At 41.1% G+C, this 24,523-nt stretch overlaps 1 protein-coding gene across 11 annotated transcripts in view; it reads left to right on the top strand.

Annotated features, from left to right (window-relative positions):
• Positions 1–22,957, top strand: part of elavl4 (ELAV like neuron-specific RNA binding protein 4) — a 74,379-nt gene extending 51,422 nt beyond the window's left edge. For 8 of the 11 annotated variants that reach the window (XM_084920470.1, XM_084920465.1, XM_084920474.1 and 5 more), the window contains 3 exons: positions 8,907–9,140; positions 15,532–15,570; positions 18,377–22,957. In XM_084920470.1, coding sequence (XP_084776596.1) covers positions 8,907–9,140; positions 15,532–15,570; positions 18,377–18,704 — 601 coding nt within the window. In that variant the 3' untranslated portion in view covers positions 18,705–22,957. The remainder of the gene's footprint in view (positions 1–8,906; positions 9,141–15,531; positions 15,571–18,376) is intronic. The other 3 variants (XM_084920466.1, XM_084920467.1, XM_084920469.1) reach the window with 3 other exon arrangements.
• Positions 22,958–24,523: the final 1,566 nt, after the last annotated feature.

Here is a 24,523-nt window from a genome sequence, read left to right as displayed (position 1 = left end):
CTGTTCGGGTGTGGATGTTCCAGCAAATTCACACCAAGGTCAGGGCATGCAATGCTCTGCACAAACCCAAGAGCCACATCTCAGACTTTACAGACCTCAGTTAGCATGTTAAATGTTCAATGTCCATGGCAGTGAAATTTGAAAAGACTGAACAAGTATGGGTTGTTTGAAGTTGTTGTCGGGAGAAAGCATCTCCTCTCTAAAGACTGGAACAATGTGCTTCAGACAGACAAGACCAACATGGAGATGTTTGGCCATAATAATTAGCTCAAAGGGGGAATGATTTGGGCTTGTTTTGCAGTCGCTGACTGTGTATTCCTCTGTATACAAAGTATTCTAGAGTCAAATGTGAGGCCATCATTCTAACAGCTAAAGCTCAGCCAAAATTGAGTAATGCAACAGGGCAGTGATCCCCAAAACAAAAGCAAATCTGCACCAGAAAAAAGAATCAAGGTGTGCCAGTGGCGCTGTGATGCACTATCACCTAGTGAGACCTGCACTAGGTCTCAGCCTGATTGAAATGCTGTGGCGGGACTTTAAGAGAGCTGTGCATGAACAAATGCCTGCAAATAAGTTCTCCACAACAATGTGAGAGACTGAGAAGGTCATACAGAGAAGGATTATAAAACTTGAACCATGCTGCGTACTTCTTCTGCATTTTTGTTCAGCAATTAATGACACGGTGTAATATGTCATGCGTTTTTGTTCACCTGAAGTTGTATTTGCCTAAGTCTCTAAGTCCTGATGAGAACTCGATGTTTTATTATGTCCTGTAAAGTTCGTTCTTTTTTTGCATGTTTGTTCAGTACAGTAGTTTGAGGAATATCCTCTCTCCTCTCCTGCACAGTCCCTTTTTTCACACATTGGATGAAAAAATCTAATTAGACCCCAGACTGAATCTTTTTTTAATGATGCCTGGAAAACTGGCTGTTGCGTTTGACAGAAGGCGACGCTGACATCACTCGTCTCGAAAAGAATATCAGAGCTAATCGGACAATTTAAGGCAAACAAGCTATGCTTATCCGCATCGTGTACAAGATGAATATAGTACAGTAAATGAAGACTGGGAAAACAATCCTCACATGCACTTGTGTAAAAGTTATATTGGTCAGCACACACAGAGAGCAGGAGGTGGGGTTTTTAGTCTGTGAACACCCTCACTTACAATAATTGCTATCCTAACTACTGCCCTGGCCACCTGCCTCACAATTGAAATAGACACGTACTATATATGCACACACAGACACAAAGATTATGTGTGAGAGAGATGTTCTTCAAGGTGGCCCCAGAGGGTTAAGGATCAGCAGGAGAAATGTTAATGATTAATTAGATGTTAGAGTTGCTGGTGATTAAAAACATGGAGGACTTTAGAAGGGCCCTGAGACTAGTATGCTGGCATCATTGACTCATCTTTTTCTTCTCTCTGTTACTGTACAGGCATACGCATACACCCACCCACACACTCACTGCCATTAAAGAGAGAAATGGGCTGCAAATTAAAACTCTCCTGTGACTGCCAAAATGTAAGTACAGAACAAGAAAGAGGAGAGACTCAGAAAGGCAGCGAAGGAGCGAGAGGGATAGAGATTTGTGCTTGGTGTCAGACTGCTTTTTGGTTCAATGAGCGGATCGCTGTCCTGTTAGCCAGCCGCAGGATGTCCTGATGTCGGTTGTGTCACGGTGACACCTCAAAAAAAGTCCTCAAAACTTTAGTCTTCCTGGCTTCAGGGGCATATTGATAGAGCGTCGTTACAGCGCAGCACCTTGAAGTCTCGGTGCAGGTCGACAGTGAATCATCAGCGTTTTTCTAAAATTCAATTCACTCAGTGATTCGCTCTTTCTGCTAAACCGGGGATGGATTTGAAACACACCCTTACCCTGCTGATGTAAACTGCATAGGCTTTCTACAGGAGCAAATCAGAGAGATGCTGCATAGAGCTGCTGAAGTAACGAATGTTCTGCAGTGACCATCGGCAGATGGGCTGATGATCTCCAGCTCCTGCTCAGCTAAATTGGGAACATGAAGTCTGTTCTGTAAATGACCCACCCTGCAGTCACTCTTCTGTTCTTGAAGACATGAAGGAACTTTATCACTGTTAGCATCATTCATGGACAGAGATGGCTGAAGCAAAATTCACCAAAACTGGCAAATTGCCCCAAAGACTCAGGGCGCGAACGCAACATTGACTCGACAAGGGTATCTCTCCATCTCTCCCTCGCCATCCCCCTTCCTCTGTCTATCGATTTCTTCTGAATGGATAAGCATATTGTCTCTTTATCAGCGCGCATAGCGCCAGATTCCCCCTCCCGCCTTTCTGTCTAACCTTCGGGGAAGGCGGTCAGGCCGTGATTTTATGTTCTGACAGCTGATTTGAGCTAGCCTCAAACACACCAATCTGAAACACATGCAATATCGGAGACCTCTTTGGTTCAATAGCTGGCTATTCCTAGGTCTTCATCTCATATGCACACAGAGGTCAATGCTTACCTGATCAATGACTGCAAATACAATTGATCCGGAGGCACAGCTTTTTCAAATGACAGCCCTAATGTGAAACTAAATTGCTGCTTTTTGTGTGTAAGGACCGACTGTAAAAAGGCTGATGCCACATTTCCCTTTGTGTGGGATGGAAGGAGGTAATGGAGAAAAGATTCCCATGGTAACAAGTAGCAAGCATTAATTCTGTCATATAACTCGTGATGGGGATTGCCTGTGATACTAATAGGTGCATCTTGCACGCACAATGAAATTATATGTAATATTTAGTGAAAGTTGTATGATAGGCAGCAAAAAGAAGCATTAAACTGAGAATGTATAAAAGCTTTTTTCGACAGGCAGCATCACAAATATGCAATGCTAGAGTTGAAATTAGGTTTATGGAGGTATTAAAAGTCTGACCACGTTCAGTGTGCATAATGCTGCACAGAACAGGACCTGTTTAGCCAAAATTATATTTTAATCAGAGCTATTTTAGTTTTACCTGAAACACCCTTTTTGCCGGTGACTTTGGAAAGGAAGCCAGAAAGAGTGCAGTTGTTGCCCCCTGTAAGGTGGCATTTTTAGATCAGAAAAAGAGAGAAAAAACAACAACAAGAGAAACAAGAAAGATTTAATTTTTATTGTCTCACAATTTGTGATCAGACAGGCTCAACCGTTTTGAAAATGCGCTCCCAGAAGGTCATAACCGAACATTTTTATGTTTTCAGATGCATAGACGTGATCCGTGGAATTACTCTGCAGCAGCCTGGAGTTGGTTGCTCATGATATAAACACAGTACTCGCGGTGCATATGCTTAAAACGCTTTAGCGCAGCCCATTTCTATTTAGAAGCTCCAGACCAAACGCATAATATATTTCCCCTGCTGCCATTAGATCGCTGTAAGCATTTAGTCAACTGGAGAAAAGCTTTTAGAGCTGTTGGCGATGTAGGGAGTGATAAAAGCCATCAAGTAACCTAGAGTACAAACTTGCTTTACACTGGTGTCATCTCTGCAGTTAGATTGAACTTGTAATTTTGGTCTTGATTTAAATGTAAATATTAATTTGTGGTCTTCAGCGTTATTCTGTAGTTTGTAGTTACAGCCTAAACTTCAGCTTAGGCTTTGCTTGTCTTTCCAGTCAGTGCCTCATTTGCGAGGAGGACGACTGCTTAGTTCCCATTTTTTATCCGTTCTTCTCATACCTGTTGTAATGCACAAGTAAATATAGTACTTGTGCATTACAACAATACCTTTTTTTCCTCAAAGGAACTGCCCTTTCTCTGCACAGTTAGTATGTTCTCTCCTCTACTGACTTGAATAATGAATGTTCCTCTACAGACTGACACCACACTGATTCCCTGTTCTCTGTCTGTCCAATAGCAGAGAACAGAACGGTCAAGGTGATATGAGCAGAGAGCTGCTTCCTGTAGATGGGATGACTGCAGCCTTGACTCACGCTATCATCTCACATCTCTCTGCCTCGAGTTTGTTTTTCCTGTAATCTTTCGAGTGCGTTCCATCTCTGTGATAGTCGACACACACGCACACAAAACCACATATAGATATGCGCATCAATACATGCGTACGCACACACCAGACAGATGGTTGGAGCTCTGCTCTGACAGAGGCCAAAGCACAGGGCACCTCCACTCTTCAAAGTCTCTGAGCCTCTCTTCTCACTGCTTTTTTAAATGCCATCTGTACCCAGGCAAACTAATGCTACTTAAAACAAGGACATTGCATTTTTTTTCCTGCCTCTAATTAGAAGCCAGTAGGAAGTTTCTTTCTGTCTCTGCCATATTAAAAATCTCTTGGAAAGGAAAGTCTAATAATTTGATACTCTTGGCGCACAATTGTACGTCAAATAAAAATAAAAGGAGGGGAGATGGGAAAACAGAACACCGGAAAACAACAAGATTTTGCGTATGCATGCGAGCACTGGTGCATGCATCTGCCAGAGTGGGCCTGCTTACAAGAATACATTGTGCTAGATGGATGTGTGTGAGAGACAGAGAGCTAGAAAGAGAGAGAAATTCTGTATGTGTGTGTGTGTTTCATTATCCAGCAGCCAGGTTTCTCACCTCACTTTTTTCTGGTCCCTCAGAGGAGCAGTCATTTCTCTCTGTCAGTCAGTCAGTGTTTGGGGAAATGATAGTGGGTTTTAGAGAAAGAGCGGCTTTGTTTGGGAAGGAGCAAGCAAGAATAGCACTGTTTCCTTTCATCATCATCCTTTTACTGTCACCTCCTAACATTCTCCTCTATTACCTTTTCTCCTTTTGTCCTTTCCTTCCTTACTTCTCACCCCCCCTCTTTCCCTTTCTCCTTTTCATTCCGGTCTTGCCCATCCCCACCCCAAGCGCTCGCTTCTCATCCCCCATCCTCACTCCTTCTGTTTCCCCCTCCCCGGACTGAGGCAGCGTGTTATTAGTAAGGCAGCCAATGTGCCTGTCGGTGTGTGTTAGAGAGAGATAAGCACAGGTAGAGAGAGTTACATAAGCCTCTGTTGATTACTGTGGAGGAGAGGGAGAGCAAAAAAAGAGAGTAAGAGGTGAGAGAGAGTGAGAAAGACCGATTGGTATACCTTAGTAAGTACATTGTGCTCTAATGTTGCCTGTATGGCTGGCTGGTGGGTGATAAGTAGGCCTAGGCTTCTGGGGCTGGTTGAAAGGACAGTCATTAGGTTGGACTTCGTAGACTGGCAGCTTGCTTCATAGATTGCGAGTTTGTTTTTGTTACTCTGTATAACCGGAGACAAATAAACCTTTCTCAAGGTTTATTACATTAATATGGCATGACAGAGTGGTAAAAACAGAACAGGTGCATGGATTTAAGAAGCTGTTTTTATCTTTCTTAAAAATACCTGCATTGTTTTTCAAGGCTCGTTATATTCTACCAGTTTTCACCAAGGAGCAAAACCGGTAAAGAAGCAATGCTGCTATGTATTATCTGTAGCTTGTTCGCCAGTATTCTCTACAAAAGTTAACATTTTAACGATCCGTGCTATTTGATTGGATCGCCTTTCTTTCCTATCATAAACACGGGCATTGTATTTTATTTTGACCAAATCCTAAATGTACCATACTGCTGCAGTAAGTACTAACTAGCTTTCCAGCATGTATTAATCAATTGCTGAATATAATCCCCAACAATTACAATCTTTTAGTCCTCGCTGAGTAACACTTTCTAAAAACTGCAGAGCTCTGCTGTTTTAGGAAAATGCTCAGTGCTTTATTATATATTTGTGACGCAAACCCTGGAAGAAATGGGCTTGGGGCTCTGTGTCACAGTCGGGGTGGGAAGGTTGAAAGCTACGAGAGACTTTGGGTATTTTTAATTAAAATTTCTGAAATAAGGAAATCAGAGAAATGTAATCTTTATCATTTCACAAGGCGGTGGAGATCTAACAGATGTTGAAGTGAAGGCTGTCTCACTGCAACAGTAATTGGATTCAGAACGCATTTCACATATTGACACCCCAATGGGATGTTGGGTGAACTTCGTGACACAGCAGTACTTTCACTATTAGACGCACTGAGGAATTACTTTAAATTTTAAGGCTTGTCAATATTTTTGCTGTGAATGTCGCAAAACCCATTCATTCTGTTTCATTACATGATCTGTGAGCATTCTTGACTGAACAGAGCCAACAGGCACAAGTACAGCATGTGCACACATTTTGCTCAGTAAAATTATGGGTGATGAGGTTTCCTGCCAACCAACCTTTCTCACCTACATACAATGCTACTGTGCAACGTCAAGGACAAGAGAAGCTGGTGCATACATAAAACAAACAGAATACACACACACAAATCTTTTCTCTGTCTCGCTCTCATATAAACACTGCGGTTTGGTCACGCTCCATCGAAAATGGTCATGGACACCTCCAGTCCTCTTTCCGCACTTCATTCTTAATAGCACCTCTTCAAGTCATCACATAAGTATGTGCGTGCACACGTGAATGGGTGTTTGTGTGTTTGTGTCGGGCCTTCATCTGTATGCCAAGCGTTTGTCTGGAGACCCTCCAGCAAGAACCAGCTTAGAAGGAGCTCAAGGCCAAACAAGTGTGAGGATTAAAGGACGAATAGAGTCCTCTCTTCTGCACTCATCTCAGTGGAGGAAGTGAATGAGCAGTGCTCTCGTCTTTCTTAACTACCGCTGAGGTGCCCTTGAGCAAGGCTCTCAGCGTTGCCAAGCCCCTTATAGAAAAGTAGGGTTATTGCAGTTATCAAAGTAAACTAAGGCATTGGGGATATTTAAATGCCCAGCGTCCATTAGCGAAAAACTGTTATTTACTATACCTCAGAAACAAACGCACTGTTCCCCACTTTTCACACAACATATGCATGAAAACAACTGTAATATGTAAAGAAAGCTGTAGGAACAACAGAGGCTGTTGTTTACACTATGTACATCCCATTAGAATTGCTCGTTTTCCTGCTTCTATCAAGCTAATTAAAATATGCAGGTACAGAGTTGGCACAAATGGAAATAAGGGAAGAGAATTTGTGAAAGGCTGTCTGGGGAGAGGGAGGTAGAAAGGTTAAAAAATGAGAATTAAAAAAAACATTTTTATGAAGTAAGAGTTAATGAGTTCAACCACCAGACATAAAGAAAATGCTGTGGTTCAAATCTGAGCCTCGCAGTGCTTTTTATTCGGTAAAGACTGAGGTAAGAGGTTTCTTTGTGTATAAGTTCAAAAGTCAGAAAGTTGTTGCTTATATAGTTAAAAAAAACTTTTCAGAAAAAGTAAACAAATTATGTTAGACTACAGAGAGCAAATTAGTTTTGAAAATTATTTTTATATTGCCATTCTTTCACAAGTCATGTTTCTGCTGCTGCAAAAGGACACTGATCACCACAGTTTGCAGTAATTGAGCTCCTTTTGTTGTGGTGACAGTTAAGAAAATACTTCCAGCACGGTATTTGAAAGAGGTAAGAAAATTGCAGAGAATATGCAAATCAGTTACCTGAAGAAAAATAAAAACAGAGAGAGAGAGAGGGAAAAGCACAATGCTGTAAATCCAGAGTACAGTCACATTTATGTATTGGTTTAAATGTTTAAACTGGATTTCACCTTATTAGAAGATAAGTAATTTTTAATGAATGGTTTGCTTTCGTAGAGCGTTTTTATCTTTCTGCTTGGCTGGAAAGTAAATAACCTTCTGGTGCTCGTCTTTGGAGAAAAGAAAAGAACAAAAGGAGTGAGATGGTCAAGGTGCTTAACAGAATGAGAATTCAGGGAAGCGAGTACCATGAGACGAGCCAACAGGAAGTAGCGGGCTGGCATGAACAAAATGTGGAATAACAATAAGGAGTGCCTTTTAAGTGTGTGAGAGAGACTGCACACAATGATGCTCATACACAACATTCCCCTCTTCCTTACTTCCTCTCTTTTATTCAGCCTCAGTCACATAGACATGCCTGTGTGCACACAGTATTATGTAAATAGTCTCTTCGGCAGAGTGCTGCTGTCACTGCGCGAGCATCCTCTGGGCCATGCAGGCAGCCTCATTAAAACAAGGCACAGCATCCGTTAATAGATACACATATGTACACATATACGCATGTACATGCACACGTATAGAGATGCACACTTCTTAATACGCACGATGCACCAGTAAAGGACCCACCAGGGGAGCTTCCCTAAATGTTCCTCTCAGGTGGCAGTCAAAAATATCGCCACGGAAACAGCTCAAATGTCACGGAGAGCGATGCATGAGGAGGGCGTGCAGGGGTGACTGCGACTGGAATGAGCGTAAGAAAAGACTTGACTTTGTGGCTTTAAACACACTCTGGGTCAGTGCCACAGTGTGTGTAGCTGGTGTGTATGTGTGGGTATGCCTGTATTTGTGTTACTGTTAGAGCAGCGGTCCCCAACCCCCGGGCCTCGGACCGGTCCGTGAGTCGTTTGGTACCGGGCCGCGAGAGTTGAGGCTCAGGTGTGAAATGTATGGTTTTCAGGGTTTTTAATCGGTTTTCAGCGTTATTTTGTTATCGTTTTTATCGTTAACTCGGTTTTCCTGGGTCTTTTCACGTGTGTTATGAATAAATCTTCTGTTTTTCGGTACCGGTACTAGTTTTATTTTGTTGTATTTATCCGCGACACCTTAAAGGCCGGTCCGTGAAAATAATGTCGGGCATAAACCGGTCCGTGGCGCAAAAAAGGTTGGGGACCGCTGTGTTAGAGTACAAAGCCATTTGCATTAAAAAATACTTTACAATTTATTACTTTTTTTTGCCTCTTTTACACTGTGGAGCATGATGTCATTGTTTATTTGTGTGGGATCTTTAAATAGGAGTGCTTATCATGTGCAAAAGTAAGAGTGCTACTCAGCAGCACAGACATATTTTAAATATATAGACAGTAAACCTTTGTCTGATACCTGTAAAGTAAAAGGGGCCCCTGTTTGTTTCTGATCTGCTGGCCCCGCAGGTGGCTCCAGAGGTGTTGGCTTTATCCGCTTTGATAAGAGGATAGAGGCTGAGGAGGCCATCAAGGGCCTGAATGGCCAGAAGCCATCGGGCGCTGCAGAGCCTATAACGGTCAAATTCGCCAACAACCCCAGCCAGAAGACCAGCCAAGCTCTTCTGTCACAACTCTACCAGTCACCTAATCGCCGATACCCTGGCCCCCTTCACCACCAGGCTCAGAGGTTCAGGTGAGTACAGGGGCAGGAGGACGACAGAGGAGAAGGTGGGGAGGGGGGGCTTTTAGGCAGTTTAGACACAATCGTTACTTATATCTCTATATGTGATGTGTCTAATGCAGAGTTTCCAAACCTTTGGCGCTGACCCAGTATTAAATCTTTACTATAAATTTGACGAGCCCAGGAAATTTCCAGTTGAAGTGGAGTGGCTGGTCCACTGTTCAGTAATTTTGAAAGCAGCCTTGCAGACAGTAGGTTGTCCTTGAACAGCCAGTATGAGCAGCCTGATTTTTTTTGTCAGAGACATCGTGTGATGAGCCATTTGGGGTGCGCCTGGTTCCAAAAGTAAAAGTCGTTCTCAGACCATTTTCCAGTCTCATTTAATTAACGTGATTATGTTACATGAGTCACTGTTGGAGCACTATTAAGGACGGACGCAAGATGCTCCAAAGTACAAAAGAGCAACAGCTGCATTATAAAAGACCTTTTTAATGAAAATCCAAAAGGATCCAAATGTGTCCACATAAGAACGCAACCTTGTATGAACTCAAATTAATTCACTTTCAGTTAAACTTCAGGTAAATTTTTGAAACAATTGGAAGCCTGAGACAGCGGGCATCTGCTATAAAGTGATGAAAGCACAATTTCTTAGAAAGAAAGCTAATTTAAAGTGATAGCTATAACATAACAGCATTGTGATATTGTTGCAGAGTATTTTGTATCTAATTTGACCAAAAAAATGCATTAAAAGAAAAAGTAATAAAATAACAGGATTTCAGAGACTGAAACATACTTCCTAGAACCAGTGGCACCTCCTCCTTCCAGGCTCTTTTTCAGAGATGTTTTAAAGTAGCAAATTGAAAACAAAGTGTAGACATAAGATAATCAACAATATGATTGGGCCATCTGCTCACAAGGTTGGGAATCTCAAGTTGAATGTCATCTGCTTATGTAGAAATTAAGGAAAACAAGTAAAGTATTTACTAGAAAGCTTCACAAACAGCCATGCTTTGTGTATCGCACAATCTGAAACTAAAATAATTTGATTTAATGTTTACTGATCAGCTATCAGTCTTAAACTTCATACAGATTTTTCTTGGTCAACGTGAAACTCAGTGCATTCAATTTAGGAAACATGTCTACTCCAAACAACAGGCCTGATTTGGAAAACACGCACCAAGTGTCCATCATTATACAAAGTTAGATACCTCATTGGCCATTGCTTTATGTAGCCGTTATATGTCCGTGTGTCCAAGGACTGCAGCCTTTTGCCAAAATGATTGTTTGCAATGCAATCAGGTGTTGTAATTATTCGTGCTCTCTGGATCAGGTGTTACCCTACATTTAGAAATTTAGGTGTCATATTTGTGGTTTGACATGTCTGAAAGGGCATGAATTTCATTTCATGAAATTCAATTGCCATGCAGCGAGCAAAAATTAACTTTCCAGATACTCTTATTCATATCAGTCTGCTCAGCTTTTGCGAGTGCTATAAGGCCGACTGTTCTGCTCTGTTTTTAAAATTTTATTTCTTTAATTGTTTTATTAATGAAGTAGGAAGGTATTTTTTTGTTCTACACACTTAAGTCATGATAAGTACATCAAGTCACTTCCTCCATGTCCACAGGCTGGACAGTTACCATTAAACAAACCATACTGCAGATATTGTTAATCTTAAATTAGAATATAATATGAGTATGTTGTTGCAGTAACATATATGCTAAAGAATTGTGAACACTTGGGCTCTATAGCATTGTGATGCCATGGTTAGCACTGTTGCCAGAGGGTCAAATCCCTAATGGGGATGCACCAAAAATCAGCCGACCCCCTTTGAGCAAGCACCTGGCAACAGTGGGAATGAAAAACTCCCTTTTAACAGGATGTAACCTCCGACACAACCAGGCTCAGGGAGGGGCGGTCATCTTCCATGACCAGTTGGGTGTGGCGGGTGGAAAACAGGACAAAAAACACACTGTAGAAGAGAGGCAGAGATTAATAATAAAGTTTGAATGCTATCTCCAGGTCCTTTAGCTTCCTCCCACATTCCAAAGACATGCATGGGTTAGACAAGGTGTTTCGAATATTGCTGGGTTTTTACCATGTAAAGCACTTTGAGGCAACTGTTGTTGTGAATTTCTCACTATATAAATAAAACTGAACTAAGCTGATGGACTGGCTCTAGCTCCCTGCGACCCTGAGTTGAATAAGTGGAAGAAGATGAGAAAGAGTCAGAGGTTTCCTGTCTTTGATAAGCTTCATTCTTTTCAACTTTACACACGCTTGAGTAACAGTTGGACATGTTGAATGCGATTCAGTATCGAGCATCATGTTTAATTTCTCACATATTTAACGAAGCAGATTTTATGAAAACGGGTTCAGAATGAAGTCATTTCTATAGTGTGTTTACTAGCAGATCCTGACTGGTCCAGCATGAGAACTACCCAGACACACATCAAATCACAAACACAATATCTGTGTTTCTATATCTATGGTAACACTTATATTCAGAGAGCATGAGTCACCCCAGTGTCTGTGTTACAACAATGCTGCACTTTCTCTCCTGTGAACAGTCATTTGGCAAAAGCATCCTCTGAACAACAGGTGTGAGCCTTGCACCTGGTGCAGGTGTCCGTAAGTCAGCGAGAGCTCTGCGTGGGTCCACCCAGATCAGAGAGGAACTGTTCATAAGAGACTGTGGGGTTCTGTCATTCACAACTACATGTTTCCCCTCATTTCATCATGCTGCCATCGTGTCGATGCTTCCAGGCATATTCAGGCCTGGGCAAAAACACATGAGGAATATCTTTTTTTGCAAAACAAAAAGATGCATTTTTACTGTTAGGTATTGTCCTTTAGTTTTACACTCATTCTGCACGATGTTGTCCACTGTTTTGGACCGAAAGCTATCACCCCTACCAGACATGAAAGACATGAAATACTATAAATACTGCATGAGTCTCTGACTGCATTACAAGCTGACATTATTCAAGAGACTGACGCCTTCAATCCAGTCAGCAGAGGGCCAGTTAAAACAAATCATTACAAAATGAATATCAGGATTTAAATTTTAACCCCATTTCAGCTTCCCAAAATGAATGTTATCTTCATGTTTTTAAAAAACGTTTTTGCCCAGGTCAGTAATCTTAACACCAAGTTAATATACAGTAGTTCGTACACTGTGTGACATCCTACCCAGTCATATGCTGTCATTAAAGACCCAAACATCATCATATTATGGCACCTAGAGGTAGTTTGAGCATACTCCTTAAGCTCAAGTTACCTTTCACCTGAGTAACCAATAAGAAAACAGAAACAGCACACTATCATATTATCCAACAAGAATGTTTTAGAACTGAAGACAGAATATGTGCTTACACAATTTCCTCTCTTTCAATAACACTAAGCCGGTCGTGCTGTTTACTCTCCATCAAAGTCAGAGCTTGGAAGGTATTTTTCTTCTGGAGCAGCTTCCCTGGTGTGACACCTGAGCGATGTAGCGTGGCTGTGTGTCTGTGATACGCCAAGCCAATTTACAGGCTCTGCAGGAGAGCTGTCGCTTCTCATCACAACTCACAACCACAGTACACTTCCTTACCGTGTCCCTGTGTTCCTGCTCTCTGCTCCCGAGCCCTTTGCTAAAATCCTTAACACTTAAAAGTTATAAATGGGGTTGATATGTGTGGTTTCCAATTTTTTAACTAAATTTAAGAAGGACTAAGGATAAAAACTGCATTTATTCAGAACCGATCTCTTGTTTTGCTTACTTCCAACTATTTTTTGAAGTTAGACACATTTTATGTGCACCTAGCAACGAGCACTGGAAATAAAATCCACCATAGATGCTAAAGTTGTTTTAGATTGTAAGAATGTTGTTTAGGAGACCCAAGTTTTTAATAAATCGTCTTGGCACAGCACAATCCTGCTGCAGCGATAATTACATCTGTCCTGTGTGAGTAAATCATGTGGGCCTGCCGTAACGCAAGCTAATGTATAATGTGCTCGTACGGTCCCTCTCCAAGACGGCAAACATAATCGACTCAAGCACAATACGCGAAGCCCTAGATCCCTGCTTGCTTCCGATCCTCTGTTGTTAACTAATGGTACTAATTAGCAAATTAGCCTTATTATATCCAGGGCAGGAGCCAATTTTAATTGAACAGATTTTTGTTTCAAAAAGGAAAAGACAAAAACGCCCATTCCACCATTAACATGCATTGACAGACAGCACAAAAGCCCTATTGTTTGCATCCAGCTTGGAGAGGCAGCGTGAAAAGCTGGCAGAGTGTTTGCGTGGCGAGCTTGCATCAGTGTGGATTCGTACATGTTTGAGAGAGAAAGTAGAGCGAGAGAGTGTGTTAGCAGCAGGTTGTTTTGTTGTGGCCCAACGGCCCATCGGCCAGCAGATGTCTTCATGCTCCCGAGCCTGGAGCGCCTCTCCTCTGAGCATCCTCTCCAATTGACTCATTTACCCACAAAGCAGGCTGCTCGTTCCCTCCCCACGTAATGAGCTAATTACTGTTTTAATGATTCCGTATATCCTTTTCTCCACTTTTGTTCTTTGTTTTAGGGCTGCTTTTGTACTGCTTGGTAATTTTAAGTGAGAACAGTGCTACAGTGCAGACACACTGTGAAGCCAAGCAATAAGCAGGTCTATCATTTACCCAGAAGGTTTATGTAAACTGTGAAAAGGTTATGTAATTTACCTCCAATGAGGGGTTTCAATGTAGGTCACCACATTATCAATTTATTTACAAAATTGAGCAGTTCCCTCAGAAGATTATGTCGTGAAATTAATAATTAATATTTTTGAACACAGGTTAGTACAATGCTGCTGTGTTCTTCATTTATAAGAGAATTAGCTACAATTACCTGGCATCCTGGTGTTAAATTGTCCCTGATTAGAAGATTACTAATCTGTTATCTCTAACAGGCAGAGTAAATTTCATTTAACCTGATTAATACAAATAGTACTGTGATTATTATTATTAATATGCAAGATATTTACTACAAGGCTGCACAACTGCTTAAATAATCAGGATGTGTGTGTGATATATAGGCTATATTTCAAGGCAGTGATAACGTTGCCTTGAAATCTAGATTATTGAAATTTAACATTCTTTAAAATGTGCACCGCATAGAAGATTGTGTGCCTGTGTGAGTTCCTGTTTTTGCAAGGAAGCAAGAGAAAAGGAGAAACAACCCTGACAGTCGAGTCAAAGTCAGAGAGTTTGTAGTGTTTTCAAGAGGAACGAGGCGTCGCTGGCCAGCTGTTGCTCAATAAGCCGTCGCCCCTGTCCATTAGGCCAGAGGAGTTAATAAGACATGAGACAGGCCAGACCCAAGTGAGGAATGAAGGTCATTGAGTCACTAAGCAGGCTGCATCCATCCAAGAGGGCCAACGTTTCATACAGCCCACAGGTTTCCGAAGCCCAGCTCACAGACAGACACACACACACAAAGCCTGCCTGGTTCTTAAACAACACACAAATAGTAGTTTACCCCAGATGACTGCAATGGCTGTAGCTCGCAGGCTGAAATTATTACGAAAGCAGAACATCTCCCCAAACCTAACCCTTTTAGACAGAGCACACCCTCTGACTAACACGCTGCCATTCCACCCGACCTGTTAGCACTTAACAGGTTGACCCCAGCCACAAAGACAGCATTCACAATTTCACGCCTAGTTTAACATTCAGTTGTGCTTTTGTGTTTTCCCATCGCATAGAAACACGACTAATCATCGTCACCTCTCTCGCTCGCCATCGTTCAAATGCCAAACCATTACACTGACAGAACTCTTGATCATTTCCTGCCATCTCAAGTGTTCTCTTAATCGAGTTAACACAAATTAAGGAGCGTAGAACCTGAAAATAAATTCTCATTTACCTCCATCGTAATAAACCATCGATGTGGTGTCATAAATTGTATGGATACCCACATGCAAGATTACGATTTGCAAATGTGTAGCATTGCGGCTAGGCTATCATACTAGTATGGCCTAGAGCAATGCTGTGCTAACACACTGCCTGCCCTTAGTGTTATGTGTGCAACTGTAATCCTGAACTGTGACCAGTCAACTGCTATAGTCTTGTGTAAGAATTAAATGGTCGCACCTACAGTAATATTAACGTGCCCGATTGCAGGGCTACGATGAGGCCTACGAAGAAGCTCAGTGGCCGACTGAGCGAGTGCAGAGCATACTGATTGTACTGTAGATTCACTGATTAACTGATGATAGCATTTTCTGGTGGGGCTCCTCAGTGTAATGGACCAACTATAGATGGGTTTGTTTGTTCTTGAGTGAGGAGGGCCATGCAGTTCCTGCAGGGACTTAACATTAGTTCCATTGAGTGAGTCGACCATCTGCCCACCATTAACCCCAGAACCCTCCTTCTCTTTACAGGCTGGACAATTTGCTTAATATGGCCTATGGCGTAAAGAGGTAATTAAAAACTTCACCCAATGCCAGATGTCCATGTTGACTCAGTGATTTTTCAATATCCTTTTTTCCTGTTTGTTTTTATTATTTATTTTTTATTATTTTTTTCCTTGCATTTTTGCAATCACTTTGCATTTGCAAATTCGTTCAAGGTCAACTGCATTCTTGGTTCTTTGATTTGTTTGTATGTTTTTTCCCCCGTCAGCTTCAGTTGGCTTTAAAACCTTCCCAACCACTCAAAGTGTAAAAAAAAACAAAACAATCAGCCTTGTTTTCAGTGGTGATGAATTTGCTTTGTTTTGATTATGAAAGTGCTGGTGTTGTTTGGATTGTTTTGGGTTGTTTCAACAGATTTTGTTCTCTGGTGTAAAACTTCTCATTTCTAGGTGTGTTGGTTTTATTTCTACTGGATTCAGGTTCTCCTGCCTTGTCGCCATAAATCTAGAGCTTGGTCTCCCTTTAGGGTCAAATTTTAAATTTGTCACTGTGAATGTATGTTAGAATCAAACATTTTGTGAGTCAGATACAACCTATGACAAAATGAAAATTTTGCACACATTCTTGGTAGTGCTAATAGAATTCAAGAAAAGTTTAGCTAGGACTTCTGATAAGGCTAGATGAACCTGGATCCCTGCTGGAAACAGGAAATGCTGTTTCACTGCAGACAGTTCCAGCTTTGCTCGGCACTGCTCTGCTCAAACTCCTTTCCTTCGCCTCCATGTTTCATTTTGCTTTCTCACCAGCATAGGTGTTACATAACCCAGAGCAGCAGCCACTGTGGTGATAGATGTTCCATGTGCTGACGGTGGCACCTTGCATGTTGCAAGCACAGGGGGCATCATCAGTCAGTCAGCTTAGAAACTCAAACAGAACCCAAGGTTTAGCTCGAGAGATATTTTCTCTTTGTAAGTTCCTCTAAAAACCTGTAATTTTGTCAAACAAGATCATGTTTTTGCAAAATAACACTCTCATAGTGATGCAATATGACATTCAAAGGTTTAACGCTCTCCAGTAAGCACTTTACCCTCAATCCGAGTCTTTACATCATTTTTTTAAAAGGTGAAAATAGGTGTCTGATTTAGCGGTCCTGATTGCAAAGCATGTCATCAAGTTGCAAGTGTTTTCCAGTGATCTGGGGCTATTATTTGAAAGGAAAGAGAAGGAAAGTGTTAAGAGCTGGAAATGGTTTAGCTTTAGAAAGGACAGAATAGATATCTGGTCAGCTACACAGTTGCTATGCAACCCGTGGTCTGGTCTGTAACATTGGTTAGTGCTCGGTCCCACTCTGGTGGGTATGCTTGCATACACGCTTACACCCATATGCACACATACATACAGGCACACTCATTTCCACCTTCACAAATCCAGTGTAAGCTAGCCTTCATTTAGCCAGAAACCTGACATTGTCCAGCTTAAATTTACAATTGGCATGAAGTTTTTTTAAACATAAGAGAGGCCTGAGTGTGGCTGAGCATGTCAGACAGTGAGGCCTTTTAAGATTCATCCGAAAGGATCCTCTCAACAAGAAAGGGAGGCCACATGATTTGGTGTCTATTATAACCTAGTTTCTTGTTGCAAGAGTCTTGTGGTGGTAGGTAATTTTTTAAAAAATAGATCAAAATATTGCAGATTTATAACTAGTCCATGTCATCTTAATTATACACACTAATTTGATCTAAATCACAAAAGTGTAATTGCTGCAAAGAGCTCCTTACAGTTGATGATCTTGCTGCCCTGAGGCAAGTATTAGCATCCGAAACAACCGCAAGCAAACTCTGTATGACCAAAGTCATGCAGGAAGGTCGTAGTGATTGACCACATATAGTCACTGGAAACAGGAGGCTCTGGGCCCCGAGCAGCAAGCAACGCTATCGATCAGTGCCACGAGCTCTGGAGTAGAACAGATCAGAACACTCTGCAGGAGGGGAGAAGGGGGAGGAATACACTTTGTACCTTAATGCCACTGGGCTGTAAAGTGCTTCCATTTTCCATTTAGTTTGCTCCCTCTTCCCTCCCTCCTTTTCCTTAAGAAAGCAGCCATCTCTGAGACAGCTGCAGCAAAGCGGAAATCTCAATTAAAGCACTCCCAATAATGCCTATAGTCGTTTCTTGAAGAGAGGTGGCATAAGAAATGAACCTTTTTATCTCATTTACCTTTTATTTAAAGGTGGGGGTATTTTTTTCTCCTCTCCCTTTCCTTTGAGCGGAAAGGCAATTAAGTGAAGTCAACTGAGGATTCAAATCTCTTGCATCACAAGAAAAAGGAGAAGATTATGAGGCGAATGAGAACAGATTTAGCAGGCTGGTGCATGATCTTTCATGAATTTCTAGCAACAGTTTAATTCAGCGACTTCCTGCAATTTAACACCTAAAGGAGCCACTCAGGGCCACAAAGAGAAAACCTTCATCTGCATCTCCTTCAGCAGAAATACAGCGTAGCGCACACAGCGCCGTCATCATTCCAGACAGGAGACTTTTCAGAGCCAAAGAGTTCTTGGAGGATTTAGTGGCAGCTTAGCAAACGAATGCAGACTGCCCTGACATATTTGCACATACGTTCGTACAGAGTACTTGCATGTTTATCTGATATGATGTGGTTTGGCTTTGAGATCAGTGGCTTGACCAGAATATTTGGCTGTAGAGTAGCGTGCGATTCAGGCGAGGATCATGGCAGGACCTTTTTGTTTTTCACTGGTTAGGGCGATTTCATGTACAGCAGATGCAGACGCTGTTTCTCTGTATGCCTCAACTTGCCCAGCTAACGCTTGCCGTTTTCTCTTCTTCCTCCCAACTGTGCCTCTCCTCTCAGGTTTTCACCTATCACTATTGACAGCATGACCAGCCTGGTTGGCATGAACATCCCCGGGCACACGGGCACCGGTTGGTGCATCTTTGTGTACAACCTGTCCCCAGATTCAGACGAAAGCGTGCTCTGGCAGCTGTTTGGGCCGTTCGGCGCAGTCAACAACGTCAAGGTGATCCGTGACTTCAACACCAACAAGTGCAAAGGCTTCGGCTTCGTCACCATGACAAATTACGACGAGGCGGCAATGGCCATCGCCAGTCTCAACGGCTACAGGTTGGGCGACCGCGTCTTGCAAGTCTCCTTCAAGACTAACAAGACACACAAGTCCTGAACTTTACCAGGTAGAAGCAGTTGCCCCGCGACTTTGTCTGCTCCAAAATTGCCCCCAACCCCCCCTACCCCCACCTCCACCCATCCCTTAGCCCCTTCAGTCACTACCACTACCACCCTACTACAGCCATCCAACACAGCAAACTCCAACTGGAACATAAAGCAACCAACAAACCATCAAGCAAATTGAACTAGAAATGGCTTATATTATAACTTTGGACCTATAAGCCAACGTTGCCTAAGTATTACAAAAATGAAATGATGAAAACGTTCACGAGTTTTGGGAAGCTCCTGCGATAATGCAGGCTTCTCTTTGTTGTATATTCTTTCCGTTTCTTGTGGTTGTTATAATGTTTTTTCTCTTCTGTGTAAAACAGTAGCAAATCCCTGTATCCCCTTATTTCAGAGAAGAGAACGTCCTCTTTCGATTGGAGCCTTTTCTCTGTCTTGATTCAGGATTTGTTTTTCTTTTGTAAATCCGGATCCACTGTCGGTAGTATTATATACCTCCCCGTCTAGTAAACGGGAGGCGGCTCTTTTTTAAATTGGTGAACCATTCATTCATTTTTAGCGTGTATTTCAAAGCGTCCCCTTACCGATTACAAACGGGATTCCACGGGATCCCGGTAACTCTGATGTAGAAAAAAAATGAATTTCTAACATTGTTTTTGTTTTGTATCGCAAACAAAACATAATGTCTTTCCTCACTTGGGGTTCAGGGAGATGGGGCAAGGGAGGGGATGGGTTAGCTTTGCTGATGACACGTTCAGTAATTTAAGAAAAAAAAATAACACTGTTGCCAAAGAGAAGATCTCTTTGCTTGGAAAAAAAACACGTTTAGAAAAAGATAAAAATAAATAGAAAGATCTATTTTTATAAATGATAATTAAAATAATAATTATTGAAGAATTTTTACAAGAATCTGGATTTGAAAAAAAGAGAAAAATATTTTGACTGGCTAACTAGGGGGGGCCGGGGCGGGTGGGAGGGGGCACCACCTTGTCTTGTCGTTCTGCCGTGGTACTTTATAGGATCGGAGGTTGTTTTTTGGGGAATCCAAGTTGGTAGCGATTTTGTAGATGGAAGGTTTTGTGAAAAAAGGATGCAATCTGAGGCAGGTGATTTTGGTAATTTTTCACACATGTACTAGTGCATAATTATTCAGCGATACCCAAAAGGGAAGGGAGAGGGGTCTTTCCGAGGCCTAACCATCCTCACAGTCCAGAGCCCAAAGCAAGAAGACCCTTTGTCCGCTTGTTTTCCTGTTTTTGTCATCAGTCGATATGGGATCTCAGTAAATAGATATATACACATCTATCCATTTAGAAGCATACTATACATTATCTATATCATTTTCTTCACTCTTACATTTGAGAAGAACTTCCTTTTAGCGATCAACAGTAGGTGCTATACTACATTATTCACATATCTTAAATATCCAAGTTTGTTGTTCTGTGTTGTTTAAAGAAAAAAAACTACTTTGATGTTGGCATTGAATTGAGCTGCTGTTCTTTGTTTAATATTTGTTTAATGTTGGCCCAGAAATCTGGTGAGACTATTTCTTTACTGAATAATCAGATTTGACTAAATCGGGCCTTGTAAGAATCACTGAACAAATTTTTTATTTGTTTTTGGGTTTTCTTTTTTGTTGGTTTGCTGACTTTTAGGTTACTTGCTGAGCGTGAAACGTTTGTCAAAACTTAATGATGATTAGCTAGTTCCGTTAGTCTAGATATTTGTTTCCTTAAAAAGGATCTATGACAACTGTGTCTTTATTTGCTGTGTACAAATAGATGATATATATAAATATATATATAGTCTACATTTGTTTTACAATATCTACTGTACTATCTGAGTTGTCACTGTTCTTTTGTTCGTTTGAGCTTGTCTTTTTCATATGACAATTTATTATGAAGTGGTGGTTCAGTTACTTAGAAAAACTTGTGAGGAAACTGTTCAATTGTTGTCATGTTGCTTGTGGAGAAAAAAAAATTGGATTAACTTTTAGTTAACTACCGCGGCAAAAGAAACCGAACAAAAGCTTAGAGTATAAACGTGTTGGTTTAACGGTTTGTTTCCTTATCTATTTTTGAAACTATTTATTTTTCTATTTATTTGTATTTATTCTATATTTATGATTCATTAATTTATCTGTGTATTTATGTATTTATTTGTTTGTTTCATTGTCTGTGTATTTGCGTGATTCTGGTACAGGGAGGGGGGCGTTTCTGAGCAAAAGGGAACAAAGCGACTAGTGGAGAGGCTCTTCCAGTAGTCCACTGCACTGAGAGAACTTTTAGTACGTTTGTGCTTTGTACCAATATATCAAAATTACAATATAAAAAAAATCTAAAAGTCAAGAAAACTGAAAAAAATGTCTGGAGGGTCGGGGGACGCTCTTCCCTTATTACTAGAAACAGTTACTCGCTATGCATAACCTAGTTAATAGTTCAATTTGCTATTGCTTTTTTCTTGTCTTGTTAAAATGAAATCTTTAGATCTTTTTCAATAAAGTTTAGTCTTAATAGAATGTTATAAACAGTCGTTCTGGTTCAATATAACCTGTGATAAGTTTGTGTAGTTCTAATAAGCCACTCCGTCCACACCCTCCCTCCACTTACTACCGCTTTGTGATGAAACCTTATGCAAAAATGTGGGTCTGAAAGCATAGTTTTCCGTTTCGGTTAGCATTTTGTATGACATTCAGCTCTCGGAGGCTCGGGCAGACAGACATTAAAAATTGTTGTTCGAGGGTCATTCATTGCACTGGACTAAATCGGTCAAAGAGTCAGAACTTATTTTTAAGAATGTTCATCATGTTTTCAAATGACGTACCAACAAATCTTTGAGAAATTGTTACCATTGCACACCAACTGTTCTTTCCAGCAGTTGTTGCTATACATAAGAAGTACTCTGGAGGTATAAAAAGGGATTGTACCGATTCTATATTTTATATACTCTAATATGATATATATTATATATTTTGAAAGGTGAAAGGTAGGGGGAATGGTTCCAGAAGTATAAATATAAGAAATTGGATTTTTTTTGTTTGTTGTTAAGACTTGAAAACATGAAGGAGGTGTGCGGAGAGCATTTGAAACACTCAGACGCATGCTCGCATAGTACATCCTCCTCTCTCACACCTCACTCATCTGACAAGCTGGGTCATTTAATATCATTACCATTATCCAACCGTCATCTTTGCCATCCTGTTGCTTAATGTTCGAAAATGTCATGACAGCAACAAACCAACCAACCAACCAGACCCCTTCATGCTCCCCGCTGCAGTCGGGAGCTTGAATTATGCAACGACCCCAGTAGAATGTTCTGATGTGTGAACTTATTTCCTACACTGTATGACTTTTGAACTCTTACGATGCGTGCCTGTGTTCCGCCTAAACCCTGTGTGCACGTGTGTGTGTGTGTGTGTGCGCGCGCGCATTTGTGCATGTTTGTATGCATGTTCCTTTAAGTAACTGTGTGCGTGTTGTGTGTTTGTCCACATGCGTTTGTTAGTGTGGAGTACATCCATGTGTGTATGTACAGTATATACATATGTTCAGTGTCTGTGCTTTCCTCTTTGTTTTTTTTGTTTTTTAATTAATTTCTTGGCACATATATACAGATGTGTGTGTCCCTGAGTGCACCTGCGCGCGCAAGTGACTGAGACAGCTCAGAATGTGTGTGCGAATGTGTGTGCATGTCAGGGTGTTTGAAACATGGGGCTGCGTCACCTCGCTCTATGCCCAACCCCTATGGCTCACACCATCCCCTGTAGCGCCTTATAGTGGCAGCCTGCCAGTAGGAACAACGCAGCCAGTAGTGGAGGAGGGAAGGTGAACAGAGGAACTAGGCTCTTCTTGTCAGTTTTCATTTTCCTCCTGAGACGTGTTTGTTTACTATCTGAAAAATCTATAAATGAAATCTTTAAAGACAAAAAAGACGAAAAAATGTTCACAGGGCCCCATGACCGCGGCTCTCTCTACTCTCTCCTGCTTATGTTATTACTTAACAATTATCAATGATGATTATTATGATTATTATTGCTATTATTCTTAGTATTCTTATTCTTATTATTAATCCAATTACTGCGATGAATGACTTCATGTTATCCTTGCTAGTTTAGGTCATTTCTGAAACTGGAAACAAAATAAAAATCTTGCTGTAAATGTTTGTTTTTTCTTTTTCATAAAACTGTTGTGTTTGAATTATTTGTACTTTTGAATGTTGGGACAATAAAATGAGGTGTTAAGAGCTCTGATGTTTCATTTTTCCTCACATCCCTTCAAGGTAGGAAATATTTTTGTGATTAACACTGTGAAAGGGTCTAACTTGAGGATGAGATGTCCAATCTGTGACTAAAAACTAGAAATAATCGTTAAAAATTCAAAGTAATAAGTCAGCTAGGTCAAATCAACTCTAGCTTTCATGCAGGACTCAAACCCCAGTCTTCTGCGTGAAAGTCCTTTGTTGCTCTTTTTACTAGGCCTCCTCCATCTGTCACAATGTATAAAGTTCATCATCCTATATCATCTTAAATGTAAAAATAATTTACTTGTTTCAATTGTTTGTATCTGTTTATCAACCTTTGTTTTTGTGGTTAGAGCTACATTTATTATGCATTTTAATAGTCAGTGTTCTTATTCAAACGTTTAAATTGGTGTGTAATGTAGATCTTTTGGCAAAATCTACTTTGCATTGCTTAGCCTGACAGTGAGGTTTTTAAATGTACCAATTTGCTGCTTTGAACAGCTCTTTATCCTTGAAAACTAATTTTTATCTTGGGTTCAGGGAAACTTGAGGCCATTTGCATTTTCTTTAACTGAATAAGTAACTCCCAAAAAGATTGTTTCTGTCCATGTGGACGTAGCATGTTCAGTGGGAGAAATGTTTCATCACTCATTAGTCTCTGCTGACTGCAGGTTTCTCCAGCCTTATAAACAGCGCCTTTACACAATGACTGAAACTAGCACCACTGGCAAACAACGTGAGGTCAGTTTCTTGATCATTAATATGTAAAATGTCATATCATTGATCAACAACCACTGATCTATGACAACTGAGACAAATCCTAGTAGTGTAACTGATCACAGAAACAGCAATTCCAAACCCAATACTTATGAACCCCTGAAACAAGACCAAGGAAGTGGTAACAGGAAGAGGGTGATAGATTGCCTGAAGCAGTTAGAACAGGACAATACTGACCAGACTTCATACCACAGGCTATACACCCAGGGGAATCTACACCAAGTCTATATGGTTTACCAAAGATATAAACACGGCCAACGTTTAAGACCAAATGTCTGCATGATCAACTCGGTCACCTATAACATCTCAAAGTTTCAGGCTTCAATCCTCAACCCCATTGGTAGGCAACTCTGAACACGACATCCAGAACACTTTGGATTTTGTTGAGAAGGGGAGAGATGTCATGATGGAGGCAGATGAACTACATCGCTACAAGCAGAAACACGGGTGTGCCACGGGTTCCCCAGTTTCACCCATCGTGGCAAACATGTACATGGAAGAAGTGGAATAGAGGGCTTTGCTATCCTATCCTGGAACACCACTAAGTCATTGGTTCAGGTTTGCAGATGACACCTGGGTGAAAGTCAAATCTCAGGATGTACCACAATTCACTGATCACATTAACTCGATGGGACAACACATCAATTTCACCAGGGAGGATATGAAAAGTGGCAGGTTAGCCTTGTTAGACTGTGAGATTTCCATCAGTAATGGGGGACATCTAAAAGCTGATGTGTACTGGAAACCGGTGTATACGGATCAGAATTTAAGGTTTGACTCTCATCATCCACT

The sequence above is a fragment of the Perissodus microlepis genome, chromosome 23 (genome assembly GCF_051167445.1).
Source record: "Perissodus microlepis isolate ML-2025 ecotype Zambia chromosome 23, ASM5116744v1, whole genome shotgun sequence".
NCBI lineage: Eukaryota > Metazoa > Chordata > Actinopteri > Cichliformes > Cichlidae > Perissodus > Perissodus microlepis.
This window is presented reverse-complemented; position numbering and strand designations above follow the sequence as displayed.